Source organism: Pantherophis guttatus, chromosome 2, assembly GCF_059756535.1.
Source record: "Pantherophis guttatus breed Tessera chromosome 2, ASM5975653v1, whole genome shotgun sequence".
Lineage (NCBI taxonomy): Eukaryota > Metazoa > Chordata > Lepidosauria > Squamata > Colubridae > Pantherophis > Pantherophis guttatus.
The window spans coordinates 270,711,467-270,729,319 of record NC_142064.1 but is presented as its reverse complement, the minus strand read 5'-3'; the positions used below and the strand labels follow the sequence as shown (position 1 = coordinate 270,729,319).

General features: G+C 47.1%; 2 protein-coding genes across 6 annotated transcripts; one reads left to right on the top strand and one right to left on the bottom strand.

The window, feature by feature from the left end:
- Nucleotides 1–421: 421 nt before the first annotated feature.
- On the bottom strand, nucleotides 422–9,740 carry LOC117674775 (uncharacterized). 5 transcript variants are annotated; one of them, XM_034432975.3, is made up of 5 exons: nucleotides 9,600–9,740; nucleotides 7,431–7,717; nucleotides 6,568–7,309; nucleotides 4,911–5,040; nucleotides 422–2,334 (listed from the first exon to the last, which is right to left on the bottom strand). In XM_034432975.3, exons 3-5 carry the CDS (start codon nucleotides 7,288–7,290, stop codon nucleotides 1,271–1,273), a joined length of 1,917 nt encoding a protein of 638 aa, XP_034288866.1. In that variant the 5' UTR covers nucleotides 7,291–7,309; nucleotides 7,431–7,717; nucleotides 9,600–9,740; the 3' UTR covers nucleotides 422–1,270. The 5 variants fall into 5 exon arrangements, with proteins under 5 accessions (XP_034288866.1, XP_060547215.1, XP_034288865.1 ...); XM_060691232.2 differs by having other exon boundaries at nucleotides 7,431–7,576; nucleotides 9,600–9,702; XM_034432974.3 differs by lacking the exon at nucleotides 7,431–7,717 and having other exon boundaries at nucleotides 9,600–9,734.
- Nucleotides 9,683–17,097, top strand: LOC117674774 (general transcription factor II-I repeat domain-containing protein 2B-like). Its single transcript, XM_034432973.3, has 2 exons — nucleotides 9,683–10,596; nucleotides 15,084–17,097. Exon 2 carries the CDS (start codon nucleotides 15,108–15,110, stop codon nucleotides 17,034–17,036), a length of 1,929 nt encoding a protein of 642 aa, XP_034288864.1. The 5' UTR covers nucleotides 9,683–10,596; nucleotides 15,084–15,107; the 3' UTR covers nucleotides 17,037–17,097.
- The last annotated feature ends 756 nt before the right edge of the window (nucleotides 17,098–17,853 follow it).

The following is a 17,853-nucleotide window of genomic DNA, read 5'->3' as shown; positions in this document are numbered from 1 at the left end:
TAGGACTGAGGAATTTGTGTTGGGAGGAATTTGCTTTAATTTAGTTGAACGACGCTGGGAATGAAGTAATTCTCAGCTGTTCAAATAAAGTTTATTTGTTTTTTCACTGACTGATTTTCCTACTACTTACTTGGGCCTGAGTCACAACAACATTCAGAAGGGTCTCTCAAGGTGAACAGGCCATGATGGATACCCCAGATTAACACCGATCACACCTGCCAACCCGCACTGGACCGGTGTAGCAGATTATGGTCTATTCCTTCCACTTGCCAATACAAACTCAAAAACGGCCCTCGCTCAGGACTCTATTGGCTGGAAACGTGCAGAAGACGCATTAATCTTGCAGTGGATAGACAATGAAAGCATTATATTTGACAGCAACTGCATTAACAACCGAAAGGCAAGCTTACAGACAGGCTAATTATGAGGCACTTCTAATTTTTGCTTTAATCCGTTTTTGTGATATACATTATCCTCTTATCCTTATAATACAGAAACACAACAGCATGTTGGTGTCCAAAATCAGAAACGTGGGGACCAACAACCAAAGAACAGTGGCAAAAAAACAATAACATTGTGATGGGGAATTGAATTAAAACAGGATGCTTCTCTATCGGATACATTATCTACTACTAGTTGATGTCTGTGCACAAATGGGAGGGGCTTAATCTGTCCTCATGAACTGCTTTCTTTATCACTGTAGTGCATAGCTAAAGTAGATCTTGAAAAAGTTGACTTTGCCAAGACTCGACAACAACGCCGGCAACTTTTATCAGGAAGACAAAAGTGCATACACAGAGACAGTCACAACATGGAAGATGAGGGGACTGGGGAGTGGTGGAGGAGTAGGCCCACTGGAGGATCCCCACGTGTGTCAAAGAAAGTGTTGCCTAACCCATCATGCTCAGCCCTGGGAAAGTGACCGTTTGCCACGGTGTGATTGTAGACCAGAGGTCTTCAAACTTGGCAGCTTTAAGACTTGTGGACTTCAACTCCCAGAATTCTCCAGCAAGCTATGCCATGTTTGAAGACCTCTGTTGTAGACATACTGATTATCTGATACATATACATCTTTGCACAATACAGCAGAATCCTGTGCTATCAAGCCAACCCAGTTCCTTTATTGGACTGCAACTCCCATCTGTTTTTAAGCCAGGAAGACCATGGGTCTTGACGCATCTGGAAGCCAAAAAAGGTAGGGAAGGCTCAGGGAAGAGCGTCGCCCGTCGGTATCCTTCAAAGTTGAGCATTCGTCCCGTCTTGCAAACTTTTATGAAGTTTCCTCGTGTCGTTGCTGCTCATCTTGCAATTTGGCTAGGTTCAGAGCTTCTCGGGCGTGGATCTTCTGGTGCTTCACCAAGACGGTGCGGTGGGTGAACCTCTTCCCGCAAGTGGGGCACTGATGAGGCCTCTCCCCTGTGTGGACTTTCTGGTGGCGAATGTGGACAGCCCGATCGGAGAAGCATTTCCCGCAGGTGGCGCACTTGAAGGGTTTCTCGCCCGTGTGGGTCCTTTGGTGCACCATCAGGATCTGCCACTGGCTGAAGCTCTTCCCACACTCCGAACATGTGTAGGGCCTCTCCCCGGTGTGGACTCGGTGGTGCTTGACCAGCTGGGAAGACGTGTTGAAGGATTTCTCGCAATCGGGGCATTTGAAGGGTTTCTCCCCCGTGTGGGAGCCCTCGTGTTTCTTGAGGCTGGAGCTCCGGCTGAAACCTTCTCCACACTGGGCACATTTGAACGGCTTTTCCCTCACGTGGATCTTCTGATGGTTGAGCAACTGAGATTTCTGAGTGAAGCTCTTGTCACACTCGGAGCAGCTGAAGAGTTTCTTTTCGATGTGGACTCGGTAATGCCTGGTGAGGACTGAGCTGACGGTGAAGCTCTTCCCACACAGATCACAGGTGTAAGGCCTCTCTCCCGTGTGGGTCCTTTCGTGGGCAACCAGAGTGGACTTGAAGCTGAAGCATTTCCCACAATTCTGGCACATGAATGGCTTCTCGCCCGTGTGGGTCCTCTGATGGGCAGCGAGCACCGTGCTCCGGCTGAAAGTCTTGCCGCACACGGCACAGGTCTTCTTTTCTCGACTTCTGTGCCGTCTTTGGACCATAACAGGTTGACTTGAGTCCCCGTCTTCTTCTGCTAGAGGAAGCCCTTCAGGTCTGTTTTGACCTGGGTTGTCCTCATTCTTCTGGTCAGCTCCATCCCCAAGAGCTGCATCTCCATCTTCTTCGGACCAATAAGGTTCTTGCAAGGAGGGCCCACACAATTTCACTGGCTCGGTGTCTTCCAACTGGAGATCCCCTTGCCTCGTCTCAATCACCCACTTGTCATCTGTGGGGAGCATAGAGGGAAAAGGGTTACTCAAGAATCCAAGCAGAGCACGGCTACCACATCAACATTCTAATGTCCCATTTTCAAACTGGCCAGTCAGATGGTTCCAAGCAGTTTCTCAACTATAATGTAGGAAATATTTTGTTCCAAGCTCGGATGATTAAAAAAAAAATAAAATCCCACCTACTCCATTCCATTAGAACCAGGGTCTCCAAACATGGCAACTTTTAAGACTTGTGGACTTCAATTCCCAGAATTCCCCAGCCAACATGGTTGCCTAAGGAATTCTGGGAGTTGAAGTCCGTAAGTCTTAAAATTGCCAAGTTTGGAGACCTCTGCGTTAAAACATGTTTCTCAACCTTGGCAACTTGTAGATGGGTAGACTTCAACTCTCAGCATTCCCCAGCCAGCCATGGAGTTGCCGTCCCCCCATCTTCAATTAGCCAAACTTGAGAGGCACTGCATTAGAATATGACAAAGAACCGGTTGCATGAAAAGGATGATGGGAAAGGGGCTGAACCCTAACTTTTTATAAAGGTGCAATAAATGGTCACAACCTCCTCTCAGATTTCAGAATTATTCTGTTCACCCACATGCATGAAGAGTGAAGCAATCACAAATGTATAGATAGTCCTTAAACTATGACAATTGAATCCAAAATTTTCAGTGCTCAGCGAGACAGTTGTCAAGTGAGCTTTGCCTCATTTTACGACCCTTCTTGCCACAATTGTTAGGTGAATTCACTGCAGTTGTTAAGTTAGTTCACTGCAGTTGTTAAGAGCCATGGTGGCGCAGTGGTTAGAATGCAGTATTGCAGGCTCATTCTGCTGACTGCCGGCTGCCAGCAGTTCAACAGTTCGATCCTGCCCGGCTCAAGGTTGACTCAGCCTTCCATCCTTCCGAGGTCGGTAAAATGAGGACCCAGATTGTTGGGGGCACTGTGAAGTGGTATATAAGTCTAAGTGCTAGTGCTAGTGCTATAGTTACACAGTTGTGAAGTGAATCTGGCTTCTCCATTGACTTTGCTTCTCAGAAGGTCACAAAAGGTAATGACGTGACCCTGGGATGCTACAATCATCATAAATATGAACGAGTTATCCAGTGCCTGAATTTTGATCACATGACCACGGGAGATGCTGCAATGGTTAGAAGTGTGACAAATAGTCATAAGTCACTTTTTTTAGTACTGCTTGTTGTGGCCCGTCAGCGGCCTGTGCAGCTAGTAGCTGATTCTGACAGCAAGGAGGCTGGTGTGGTGTTGCGCCAGCAGCCTGTGCAGCTGGCGCTTGAGTCAGACAATGAGGAGGCTGGAGAAGATGTGGTGCCAGAGGCAGGGATTCAGCCAGGGCCTTCAGAACCTCCCATAAGTGAAGAGGAAGAAGAGAAGGAGCCTCTTTTCGATGTATGGCCGCGCAGAGCTGCCAAAAGGCAGGAGTGGCTCCTCAGGAGGAAGTCTCCTCGAGAGTAAGACTTGGGAGTAATTGGCCACTCCCTTAGCCTATTTAAGGAAGGATGATGACTGAGGCAATTTGCAGGGAACAACTTCGTTCACTCTCCTTCGTGTCTTGATCTTAATGCTCTTATCAGTTTCCTGCAAATTGCTTCTGGGCTTTCTGCCAACCATAGTAAGATTACGATTATTTATTCTTTGGATTCTTGTAGGCTGTTAAGAAAGTTAATTAACAGGCTTTGTTTGCAAAAGACTGATTTAATTTAGTAAACTAAGGTTTATACAGACTTTGTGTGTGCTGCGTTCTTTGGGGTCCGTAGCTGGGGCAGAACACTGCTGTAACTTCAAGTGCTGACTAAATGAATGGTTATAAATTGAGGATTAGCTGTATGCTTAACTGATAAAATTTCCCGACACAGAATAATTTAGCTCTGAGAAACAAGCTGGAGAGTAGGAACTGTTGCTCAGCCCTGAGTAAATAGAAAGCAGGAGAGAGACTTACAACAGCCCTGCCTTGTTATCCTTAAAAAAGAGCAGTAAGGGTTTGGAACAGGCTTCCACGGTTTTGTTAGTTTATCCTACCAGAATCCTGCAATTTGTTTCTTGACCTGGCCTACTCCGAAGGGCTGGTGTTCAGCTTAAAACAACTTCTGAAAATCCAGGCATCTTGGAGACAGCAGCATACCACAAGCAGGGGCTTCGGGAGAACCTCTAGCTAAGATTCTGTGCAGTTCAGAGAACCTCCAAATCCCACTCCTGGCTGGCCCCTCCCACCCCACGCCGCCCCTCCCAGGAGTCCACATGCAGCCCGTTTTGGATGTAGGTAAGTGCAGGGCACGTGCGGAGGCTCAGGAAGGGAAAAAACAGGCCTATCAGAAGTTCGGAAGACTGGAAATGGGCCTGTTTCCAGTCTCCAGAGGATCTCCGGAGCCTGGGGAGGCCGTTTTTGCACTCCCGGAGGCTCGAGGAAAACCTCCAAAGCCTGGGGAGGACAAAAAGGCCCCCCTTCCCGGCTGTGGTGCAGGAAGCTGACTAGAACACGCCCACCATGGCCACGCCTACCCAGCAACAGGGCAGAGAAACCCTTGCTAAAATTTTTGAAGCCCACCCAACTAAAAGCCCTTACCTTCTGAATCGCTATCACCATCCTGCTCCTGCTTGACCTCGACGGCACTGGCTTGTCTCTCTCCAGCCCCTGACAGAGGCCGCTCAGCCGTGGAGAACCCCACAGCCACCTCCTGCACCAAACCTGGTCCCTGAAATAACCCCAAAATTTATTTTTAGCAACAAGAAACAGAACGGAAAGTAGGTTGGGGAGATTTTTCGCAAAGCGAGGATGCCAGTTTCTTCCCCCACAAAAAAGACACATCACATTTCCAGAGATCACACATGTTCCTCAGAAAGAAAGGGGGTTCATATTCCTTAAAGCAGAGATGGGGAACAATGGCCCCTTTATGACTTGTGGACTTCAACTCCCAGAATTCCAGCATGGCTGGCTCAGAGGATTCTGGGAGTCGAAGTCCACAAGTCATTAAAGGGCCATAGTTCCCCACCTGGTTTTTTTATATCACATTTTACTGACATATAAAGTGACACCACAGGTCAAAAGAATTGTAGGTCTCTTAGGTGGCCTTCCCATTTACAGATAATCCTTAATTTAACAAACACAATTAAGCCCGAAACATCTGTTGCTAAGCAAGGCAATTGTTAAGTGAATTCTGTCCCATTTTACAACCTTTTTTTGGCATAGTTGTTAAGCGAATCACTGCAGTGCTTAGGTGAGTCACACCGTCGTTAAGTGAATCCAGTTTTCTCCGTTGAAATTACTTGTCGGAATTCAGCTGAGGAGGTTACAATGGGGATTACATGACCCCACAACTCTCATAAATCCATGCCAGTTGCTAAGCACCCAAATTTGGATCATGTGACCAAGGGGAATGTCACAATCGTCGTTAAGTGTGAAAAATGGTCGTAAGTCACTTTTTTTCACTGCCATTGCAACTTCGAATGGTCGCTAAACAAAATGGTTGTTAAGTCGCGGACTATCTGTAATGGAGAAAAGGAATACGCTTGAGGAACAGCTGCTACTAAGGCAACAGTCCGATAAAAGAAACTGAAGTCCAGGCCAGAACTGTAATCTGAGAAAGCGTCTCAGACAACTCTCTCGCTAGTTCTCACTGTCAATTCTGTAGCTGGCCTGACTGAGGCCATCTTTGAGGCTTCGGTGTTGCCACAATGGAGATGAGGGAGTGGGGAATAGAGATAGTTGGAGGTTTGTAGCCGAAACAAAATACTTTCCCCTGGGAACCAAGGACATGCCAACCGGTGGCTGAAGAAAGGAGGAGTGATGTTACGAAGCAACTGGACAGCCCCCTGATTGGACCATGTGACTGTTTGTTTGGGAAAAGGGGAAAACGTTTACTTTTAATTAGGTGAAAACTGCGGGGACCTTTAGAGTCGGTTTTCACCAGTCTGTGCCAATATGATATATCCAATGAAACTGTTCTTTGAGGAATCTACCTGCCTCGGAGTTCTGTTTGCTATGGGTGTATTACTTGGAACCCTGACACTCACACAGTGAAAAGGAGAGAGGTGAAGGCACACTCAAGAGTTGCAAGATTCTATTACCAGGTCTATAATAAAAGTCATATTGGCCTTCAGGACTTTGGTTTCCTAGATTGGTCTACTTGGAACAGTTAACTTCCCACTCCCTCCATATTCTTGGACCCCTCCCCAGCCCTAGCATACTCCCATTACAAAGTTAGCTTTCTCTAAAGTCTCACCTCCTGTGGCCGTCCTGAGGTAAAGCCTTCAGCCAGGGCCACCGCTTGGTCACAAGTGTGAGGCCCGGCAGCCTTGACCCACCTCTGGAGATCGGAGGGCAGGATGGCCAGGAACTGCTCCAGGATCACCAGCTCCAGGATCTGCTCCTTGGTGTGCCTCTCCGGCTTCAGCCACCGGTGGCAGAGGTACCAGAGACGGCTGCAGGCCTCACGGGGACCCTCAGCGTCTCGGTAACAGAAGTCTCTGAAAAGGGTTCGCTGGGTGTCAGTGGCCGCCGAGTCCTCTCTCAGGACATCCTCGCCCACCTTCCAGTAGTCGTCCATCTTGGCAGCATTGGTTTGTTCATTCTCCCTTTGAGTTTCTCTGCTGAGATCCACCAGTCCTTTGTATCTCCAATAGGTTTCAGCTGCTCCTTCCAAGGAAGCCAGGCAGGCCTTGGCATTCTCCCATGGTTCAGAAATCAGTTCCTCCTGCTTGGAGGACTGCATTGCCTTCAAAGCTGCCCGGGGATCCAAATATTTCAACCGCCGATCTCCTGCCTCACTCTTGGCTGATCTGGAGCCCCCCATTTTTGCAAAACCTTCTGCATTCCCAGCTTGGAGGTCTTTCGTTGTTCTTGCTGCCTTCTCTTGGGTCACCCCGGCTTTGAGGCCTTCTTGCAATTCTCTTTCGGATTTTGCATCTGGATTTTTCCCTTTCTCCGTCATTATTTTATGTCTCATGACCAGCTTCCTTCACCTCCTGAAGAAACACAAGTTTGGAAGCGTGTTTTTAATTGGAAAGACCAGCCTAGGCAAATAAGCATGAAATAAACATGTATGTATCTCCAAATGGCACGGTAGCCTAGAAGTGGAGCTCTCACCTCACAGTCAAGAGTCTGTGAGTTCAACCCTAGTAGCAGCAGTTATTTCTCTCTCTGGGCACAAAAAGAAAATATCTGCTGTGAACTCCGCATAGGCATCAGGAAGGGCATCCAGCCAGGAAACGCTCAGCTCCATTCAGTCACTTCTGATGCAAGGGATTACAGGCTCGTTAAGATGGACATATTTCCAGGCTAAATTATCCACCTGTAATTTGTCAACTCCAATCACAGCCAGGATGTCTGGGCCTACATGGTAACATTGATTCAAAGCTGCTCCAAAAGAAGAGCTGATAAGAAAAAGAGGTTTCAAGGAACAATTATGCCAAGATGAGCCTATCTTACCATTTTAATAACTGTTTTCATCCTCAGCTTCCTACTATGCCACTGGACTCCCGGAAGATTTAAAATCCTGCTTCCATAAGCAGAAATTGCTAGCTAATATTACAGGTAGTCCTCGGCTTACAGCAGTTCATTTAATGTCCATTCGAAGTTACAGCAGCATGACTTATGACAATTTTTCACGCTTATGAGCACTGCAGCAACCCCATGGTCACATGATCAATCTTCAGATGCATGGCAGCTGGTTCATATTTATGACGGTTACAGTGTCATCTGATCCCCTTTTGTAACTTTATGACAAGCAAAGTCAATGGGGGGGAGCCAGATTCATTTAACAACCGGGCTATTCACTTAACACTCACTGAAATGATTGACTTAACAACGGTATCAAGAAAGGAAGTAAAAGGGGGCAAAACTCCCTTAACAAACGTCTCACTTAGGACCAGAAATTGCTGGCTCAATTGTGGTCATGAATCGAGGACTACCTGTATTAGTTTATATTATCTTTTATAGATAGATAGAAGCTTCTGCGCATGTGCAGATCGTCAATTATGACGTCCTGGCGGGTGGGCGGGGCTTCCCGCCGCTTTTACTACCGGTTCTAGAGAACCGGATGGAACCGGGAGCAACTCACCACTGGTCCAAACCCCCATTGTGACACCCGCTATGCAACCAAATCCAGAGCAGGGCAGCTGACCCACTCCTGATATTGATTTATTGATTGATTGGTTGAGGAACCTGGTAGTGCAATGGACTAAACTACTGTTAAAGTAGTATTTAGCTGCCAGCTGCCTGCAATTACTGCGAGTTCAATTCTCACCAGGCTCAAGGTTGACTCATCCTTCCATCCTTTCCAGGTAGGTAAAATGAGGACCCGGTTTGTGGGGGCAATAAGCTGACTTTGTATAAAATAGAACACCACTTAGGGGGGCCCCTGAAAGCCCTACTAAGCAGGTATATACAAAAGTATGAAGGCTATTGCTTAAAAGCATTGTAAGCCGCCCTGAGTCTCCGGAGAAGGGCGGCATATAAATCAAACTAATAAATAAATAATAATAGATAGATAGATAGATAGATAGATAGATAGATAGATAGATAGATAGATAGATAGATTCATTCATTTCCAACTAGCTAACTATCAAAGGGCCTGGTGGCTCAGCAGACTGATAGCATTGTGATTAACACCAGCTGCCTGCAATTACTGTAAGTTCGAACCTCACCAGGCTCAAGGTTGACTCAGCCTTCCATCCTTTCTAAGGTAGGTAAATTGAAGACCCAGTTTGTGGGGGCAATAAGCTGACTTTGTATAAATATACAAAAGTATGAAGGCTATTGCTTAACGCACCCTGAGTCTCCGGAGAAGGGCGGCATAGAAATCAAATTTTAAAAAAATCTAGAAATCAATCAATTAATCAATCAATTGATTGATTGATAACTAGCTCCCGCAGGGTTCTCAACCCCCTGATCCCCGACCCAGGGATGCTGGGTGATGTAGTTAACAGCCACCTTCCGGAGACCTGCCGCTTTGCGGATCGTGCCTGGCAAGGATTGCTGCCTAACCTTTGCTAAATCGCCTCCAGCGGAAAAACACCGCCTTGTGTGCAACGTGTGTGGATGTGTGTGGGTCTTTGAAGGTGTGCGTGGGGAATGTGTAAAAGGGTCGAGAAGTGCTTCCCCTCTCCCTTCCACTTGCTTGCAAGATCTCACGCACTGCTTTTTCCCCCCCAGGGGTTTTTTTGCAAAGGCGCGCGTCCCTGTTTGCTGCAAAGAGCATCTCTCTCTCTCTCTCTCTTTTTCTCCCCTCCAAAGAATCCACCGCTGTCGTTTTACCCGGACTTTCCAGCGTCACGGCTCGAGAGGGGGGGAATTTCCCCCTCGGCTTCTTGCAAGGCCAGCTGCATGCCTCCTTTCCCTTCCCCCCCTCCCCACCCCAACCGGAGAGGAAGAGGAAACACACACACCCAAAGTGACAAGTGCGCACCTTCTTCCAATGGCTTCTCTCCTTCCCTTCTGGGAAGTGGATCTCGATCAGTTTAACTCTTCAGCCTCAGGATCTCTGCCGGAAAAGGAAAAATAGTGACTGGCAGAAATCTGGCCGGGGAGGTGATTTATACACACACTTCACATCTCTGGGCTTCCAAGCTGCAGAACCAACCAACCAACCAACCAGCCTTGCCACCCACCGATGGGTGGAAGAGCAGAAGGGTGGCAAGTCGCCCTCTGATATTTTTTTTTTTAATTTGATTTATATGCCACCCTTCTCCGGAGACTCAGGGCAGCTTACAATGCGCTAAGCAATAGCCTTCATCCTTTTGTATATTTTTATACAAAGTCAGCTTATTGCCCCCACAAACTGGGTCCTCAATTTACCTACCTTAGAAAGGATGGAAGGCTGAGTCAACCTTGAGCCTGGCGAGATTCGAACCTGCAGTAATTGCAGGCAGCTGGTCTTAATAACAGGGTGCTTTAGACCACTGTACTACCAAGGCTCATCTGATATTGCTTTCCAGGCGCGGTGCTTGGAGAAGACTCTTGGTGGGGGAGTCCCTGGGACTGCAAGGAGATGCAATCAGGTAACCCTAAAAGGAAATCAACCCTGATTGTTCTTTGGAAGGACAGATTCTGAAGCCGAAGCTCCCAAGTGCTTTGGCCCACCTAAGGAAAAGAGCAGGATAGCAGAGTTGGAAGGGATCTTGGAGGTCTGTCTTCCAGTCCAACTCACCACCACCACTCCTGCTCAGGCAGGAAACCTCTACTATTTCAGACCAATGGCTGTCCAATCTTTTCTTTGACATTTCCAATATTGGAGCAGCCGCAACTTCTGGAGGTGAGTCGTTTCTCTTATTTGTTTGTTTGTTTGTTCAATTTATATGCCGCCCTTCTCCGAAGACTCAGGGCGGCTTACAATGCGTTAAGCAATGGCCTTCATACCTTTGTATATACCTGCTTAGTAGGGCTTTCGCCCCCCCCAAGTGATGTTCTTTTTTATACAAAGTCAGCTTATTGCCCCCACAATCCAGGTCCTCATTTTACCTACCTCAAAAGGATGGAAGGCTGACTCAACCTTGAGCCTGGTGAGATTCGAACTTGCAGTAATTGCAGGCAGCTGGTGCTAGTTAACAGCACTTTAGTCTGCTGCACCACCAAGGCTCTTGATTAATAAGTTCTAGCTGTCAGGACATCTTCCCCTTTAATTCTAGGTTGCTTCTCTCCTTGATTAGTTACCATCCGTTGCCTTCAGGTGTCCTGCCTTCAGGTGCTTTGGACAGGGGTGAAATGTAAAATTTGTTACTACCGGTTTTGTGGGCGTGGCTTGGTTGGGGGGTAATGTGACTGGGTGGGCGTGGCCAACTTTTTTTAAAAAAAACTTTTCAAAGCATTTTTTCTAATGCTTTGAAAAGCCTCTGCCGATCAGGCAACTCAGCTGGGATCGTCAGAGAGGTGTTTTTTAAAAAGCCTCTCTGACGATCCCAGCTGAGTTGCCTGATCGGCAGAGAGGTATTTTTTAAAAAAATACCTCTCTGCCGATGAGGCAGACTTTTCAAAGCATTTTTTTTACCACCTCTTCGGCCAAGAGGTTGCAGAAAAAAATGCTTTGAAAAGCCTCTGATGATCCCAGCTGAGCCGCGCGATCATTAGAGGCTTTTTTTTTTAACTTTTAAAAGCATTTTTTCTAATGCTTTGAAAAGCCTCTGCCGATCAGGCAACTCAGCTGGGAACGTCAGAGACTTTTCAAAGCATTTTTTTTACCACCTCTTCGGCCAAGAGGTTGCAGAAAAAAATGCTTTGAAAAGCCTCTGATGATCCCAGCTGAGCCGCGCGATCATTAGAGGCTTTTTTTTTTAACTTTTAAAAGCATTTTTTCTAATGCTTTGAAAAGCCTCTGCCGATCAGGCAACTCAGCTGGGAACGTCAGAGACTTTTCAAAGCATTTTTTTTACTACCTCTTCGGCCAAGAGGTTGCAGAAAAAAATGCTTTGAAAAGCCTCTGATGATCCCAGCTGAACCACGTGATCATCAGAGGCTTTTTAAAAAAAACTTTTAAAAGCATTTTTTCCTCGGAAGAGGTTGTAGAAAAAAATGCTTTTAAAAGTAAAAAAAAAAAAGCCTCTGATGATCGTATGACTCAGCTGGGCATGGGGGGGGGCAGGGACTTTTGCTACCGGTTCTCCAAACCACCCGCCACCATCGCTACCGGATCGGGTGATCCGATCCGAACCAGGAGCATTTCATCCCTGGCTTTGGAGAATAGGTTTGACGCCCCTTCAATCAATTCAATCAATCAGAGTAGGGCTGGCAGGGATCTTGGAGGTCTTCTAGTCCAACCCCCTGTTCAAGCAGGAGACTCTATACCATTCCAGACAAGTGGCTGTCCAGTCTTTTCTTATGGAGCCCCCCACCCCTTCTGGAGGCAAGTTTATTTTATTTTTATTTTTATTTTAATTTTATTAGGCTTATATGCCGCCCTATCTCCAACGGACTCAGGGCGGCTCACAACAACAAAACCACAATCCATAATGCAAGTTAAAATGCCTAATTAAATCAGATATCATTAAAAACCCGTAAAAAACCCCATCAGTCCAGGCCGGGGGACTTGAATAACCAAGTTTTTAATTCGCGGCGAAAGGTGTGAAGGTCAGGGGCCAGCCGAAGCCCCAAAGGAAGTTGATTCCAGAGGGTGGGCGCGCCCACAGAGAAGGCTCTACCCCTGGGGGCCGCCAGCCGACATTGTCTCGCTGACGGCACCCTGAGCAGGCCCTCCCTATGGGCGCGAACCAGGCGATGGGATGTTGTCCGCTAAATATCCTGGGCCTAAGCCATGTAGGGGTTTATAGGTCATCACCAGCACCTTGAATCTCACCCGGAGGGCAACCGGTAACCAATGCAGGTCGCGCAGGAGGGGTGTTACATGGGAGTATCGGGATTCTCCCATCACAACCCACGCGGCCGCACTCTTACACTCACGTTAAACCCCTTCTTTGTGGTAGCCCCTCAAATACTGCTATGTCACCCTTATTAGATGTCAAATATGGGATTCGATTTCCATCGAGCACTTGGAATATCCCCAATAATGCATTTTGGAGGACTTTCTGCTTTGTTTTCCTCACAAGGAAGGGCTGCATTTGCCTCCAAGCAAAATTCAAAAAAAATATATATAAATTGCCAAACCCTAAATTGATTAACAAACCCTACAAGTACCCTTAGCAGTAACAAGAAATGACAATGGAACAACCCTGCCTTAAGATGTTCCAATTCCTTTGTTCAACCAAACCCCTCATGGGGAGAGTGTGGGGCAGAGGGGCAGCTTCTGTTACCCAACCTCCAAAGGTCCCCTTTCCCTTATTTCCTTATTTCCCAGCCCCACCAGGAGGGACGGCTCCAGGCTTTGCCCCCCCAATTCTACCCAGCCCAGCCCTGCAACCCAGGTTTCCTCTTCCCACAGACCCACCACCGCAAAGGGAAATACCAAACCTGCCACAACCCTTTAAAATTACCTTTAATTTAACATTAAGGAGAAACCAGTGGTGAAATCCAATATTTTTTTACTACCAGTTCTGTGGGCGTGCTTGGTGGGCGTGGTGTGGTTTGGTGGGCGTGGCTTGGTGGGTGTGGCAGGGGAAGGATACTGCAAAATCTCCATTCCCACCCCACTCCAGGGAAAGGATACTGCAGAATCTCCATTCCCACCCCACTCCAGGGAAAGGATACTGCAAAATCTCCATTCCCACCCCACTCTAGGGCCAGCCAGAGGTGGCATTTCCCAGTTCCCAGAGGTGGGCGTGGCTTGGTGGGCATGGCAGAGGAAGGATACTGCAAAATCTCCATTCACACCCCACTCCAGGGAAAGGATACTGCAAAATCTCCATTCCCACCCCACTCCAGGGAAAGGATACTGCAAAATCTCCATTCCCACCCCACTCCAGGGAAAGGATGCTGCAAAATCTCCATTCCCACCCCACTCCAGGGAAAGGATGCTGCAAAATCTCCATTCCCACCCCACTCCAGGGGAAGGATACTGCAAAATCTCCATTCCCACCCCACTCCAGGGAAAGGATGCTGCAAAATCTCCATTCCCACCCCACTCCAGGGAAAGGATACTGCAGAATCTCCATTCCCACCCCACTCTGGGGCCAGCCAGAGGTGGCATTTCCCAGTTCCCAGAGGTGGGCGTGGCTTGGTGGGCATGGCAGAGGAAGGATACTGCAAAATCTCCATTCCCACCCCACTCCAGGGAAAGGATACTGCAAAATCTCCATTCCCACCCCACTCCAGGGAAAGGATGCTGCAAAATCTCCATTCCCACCCCACTCCAGGGGAAGGATACTGCAAAATCTCCATTCCCACCCCACTCCAGGGAAAGGATGCTGCAAAATCTCCATTCCCACCCCACTCCAGGGAAAGGATACTGCAGAATCTCCATTCCCACCCCACTCCAGGGAAAGGATGCTGCAAAATCTCCATTCCCACCCCACTCCAGGGAAAGGATACTGCAGAATCTCCATTCCCACCCCACTCTGGGGCCAGCCAGAGGTGGCATTTCCCAGTTCCCAGAGGTGGGCGTGGCTTGGTGGGCATGGCAGAGGAAGGATACTGCAAAATCTCCATTCCCACCCCACTCCAGGGAAAGGATACTGCAAAATCTCCATTCCCACCCCACTCCAGGGAAAGGATGCTGCAAAATCTCCATTCCCACCCCACTCCAGGGGAAGGATACTGCAAAATCTCCATTCCCACCCCACTCCAGGGAAAGGATGCTGCAAAATCTCCATTCCCACCCCACTCCAGGGAAAGGATACTGCAGAATCTCCATTCCCACCCCACTCCAGGGAAAGGATACTGCAAAATCTCCATTCCCACCCCACTCTGGGGCCAGCCAGAGGTGGCATTTCCCAGTTCCCAGAGGTGGGCGTGGCTTGGTGGGCGTGGCAGAGGAAGGATACTGCAAAATCTCCATTCCCACCCCACTCCAGGGAAAGGATACTGCAAAATCTCCGTTCCCACCCCACTCCAGGGGAAGGATACTGCAAAATCTCCATTCCCACCCCACTCTGGGGCCAGCCAGAGGTGGCATTTCCCAGTTCTCTGAACTACTCAAAATTTCCGCTACCGGTTCTCCGGAACCTGTCAGAACCTGCTGGATTTCCCCCCCTGGCTGGCGGTCAGCAAATTCAAAAGGAACCCCAGCTGAGAACCACTGCTGTAGTCTGTTGATTCATTTCTTTAGTGTTAACTAATAGTGTTAGCTATTTTTAGTACAGGGATAGATTTTTATTGGATGCTTCACTTTTTAAAAATAATTTGTGTTTTTTGTAGGCTCCAAGTCTTGAACACCCAAAAATGAGTGCAGCAAAAAAAGCAAAAACAGACAGTGGAAGAGCATTCCAAGAGGCCTGGACGAAGTCATTTGGAGTGATTGAACGCAGTGGGAAAGCGTTGTGTACTTTGTGCAACGAAAGTGTTGTGTGTCGCACATCAAGCGTCAGACGGCACTTTGACACCAAACACAAAAGCGTTGCCGAACTTGGTGCAACTGAAAGAAAAGAGTTTATTGAAGGGAAATTGAGGAAATATCATTCCCAGTCTCTTACTTTTTCCAACTATCTTTCCAAAACAAATCATCTGACAGCTGCCAGTTTTCAAATTTCACTCTGCATAGCAAAACATGGCAAGCCTCTCTCCGATGGGGATATTATCAAAACGGCCATGTTGTCTAGGTGTAATTCCCTTTTTCATGATTTCCCAAACAGGGATAAAATTATGAAACGCATCTCTGAGGTGCCACTTAGCAGAAATACTGTTAAAGATCGAGTCCGGCGCATGGCAAGCGATGTCGGTCAGCAACTCGCCACTGACTTACAAAAGGCAGCCTGTTACTCCATGTGCTTGGATGAAAGCACAGACGTAAATAATCATGCCAGGCTGGCGGTAATTTTGCGTTACGCTGCTGGTGACATCATGAGAGAAGAGCTGGTGAAACTGGTGTCTTTGCCTGAAGGAACACAAGGGAAAGATATCTACAATGCTGTGATGGAGGCTTTTTCGTCACAAGGCGTAAGACCAGAAAAAGTGGTTTCAATTACGAGCGATGGGGCACCTTCTATAGTGGGGGCAGCATCTGGTTTCGTACAGTTCTTTGTTAAAGAAACAAAACATCAAGTCATTCAGTTCCATTGTATCATACATCAAGAAGCTCTTTGTCCGAGGGAAAGCAGCAAAAAATTTGACGATGTCCTCAAAGACGTCACAAAAATGGTGAATTACATCATGGCTCATGCTCAGAATTTTCCACAGTTTAAAGCACTTCTTGATGAAGTTCAGGCACAGTATAATTGTTTACTTATGTACAATAATGTCCGGTGGCTGAGCAGAGGACGAGTCCTGGAGAGATTTGTAGCCTGCTTGGATGAAATTAGTCTGTTTATGAGTGAAAAAGGGCAGGAATATCCACAGCTCACTCATACGGCCTGGCTTACCAACCTCATGTTTTTTACAGATTTTACAGTACACTTCAATGTACTGAACAAACAACTGCAAGGGGTAGGGAAAACGGCAGAAAGGATGTTTTGCGATATCAAAACATTTGAGAGAAAACTGCAGGTTTTTGAGAGAGACCTTGAAAGTGGGCAGCTGAAATATTTTCCCAATCTAAAAATGCATTTAGAAAATTTTACAACCTTTGCAGACAATCCTACAAGCCATCAGGAAATCTACAAGGAATTTTCTAGCATTGTAGCAGCTGCAAAGGTGAATTTCAGAAACAGATTTTTACACTTCCGTAAGATGGAGACAACCCTGTGTTTTCTTACTTCTCCAGATAAAGCCGAATTTGAAGAACTTGATCTTTCCTGCGTACACTGGTTAGATTTAGAAAATCTGGAAATGGAGCTATTGGAATTTCAAGAAAGCTCTATGTGGAAAAATAAATTCTACGGCCTGCGTGAAACACTTGAGAAGATAGAAAGGATGGCAAAGGACACCACAGTTAGTTCTGACGCAGTTACTTCTGAAAATGAAATCCTTAAAGTGTGGAATTCCCTGCCGAATAATTTTAAGTCAATGAAAGCACTTGGCGTTGCTTTCCTTACTTTGTTTGGATCATCTTACGCTTGTGAGCAGCTGTTTTCAGCTTTGAATTATATCAAATCCGACACCAGAAACAGAATAACAGACGACTTGAGTGCTGCATGTGTTGTTCTCAAACTTACTAAGTACGAGCCAAGGTTAGAAAAATTATCAGTGTGCATACAACAGCAAAAGTCACATTAATCAAAAGCATGCCAAATGCAAACTTTTCCCTTTCAATAAAAAGTTGTTTGTATCATTGAAAGCTCTGTTATTGTGGGTTTTTTTTTTTAACCAGGGAAAAGACGTTAGAATAGAATAGAATAACAGAGTTGGAAGGGACCTTGGAGGTCTTCTAGTCCAACCCCCTGCTTAGGCAGGAAACCCTACACCACTTCAGACAAATGATTATCCATTAATCATGTATGAGTTGTTTTTTTCTAAACTAAAACCTCATTATTCAAGTTTATTTATTTATTTATTTATTTATTTTGTCGCATTTCTATGGGGCCCCACTCCCAAGGGACTCTGGGCAGCTTACAACAGAGAATAAAATAATGCAACAATATCCCATACTAAAGTTAAAAGAAGACATTAAAACGTTAAAACACATACACTCCAATTTGTGGCCGGGTCTCGCAAGATCACTATAACAAGATCAACGGCCCCAGGCCTGCCGGAAAAGCCAGGTCTTCACCGCTTTGCGGAAGGCCAATCGGGTGGGGGCGGTCCGGACCTCAGGAGGTAACTGGTTCCAGAGAGTTGGGGCAGCCACAGAGAAGGCCCTCCCACGCGGGCCCACCAGTCGGCACTGCTTAGCTGACAGGACCCGGAGGAGACCAATGGGATCTTACCGGTCGCTGGAAGCTATGTGGTAGAAGGCGGTCTCGAAGATAGCCTGGCCCTGAGCCATGAAGGGCTTTAAAGGTAATAACCAACACCTTGAATTGCGCCCGGAGACCAATAGGGAGCCAGTGCAGCTCGCAGAGAATTGGTGTAATGTGGGTGTATCTAAGTGCAC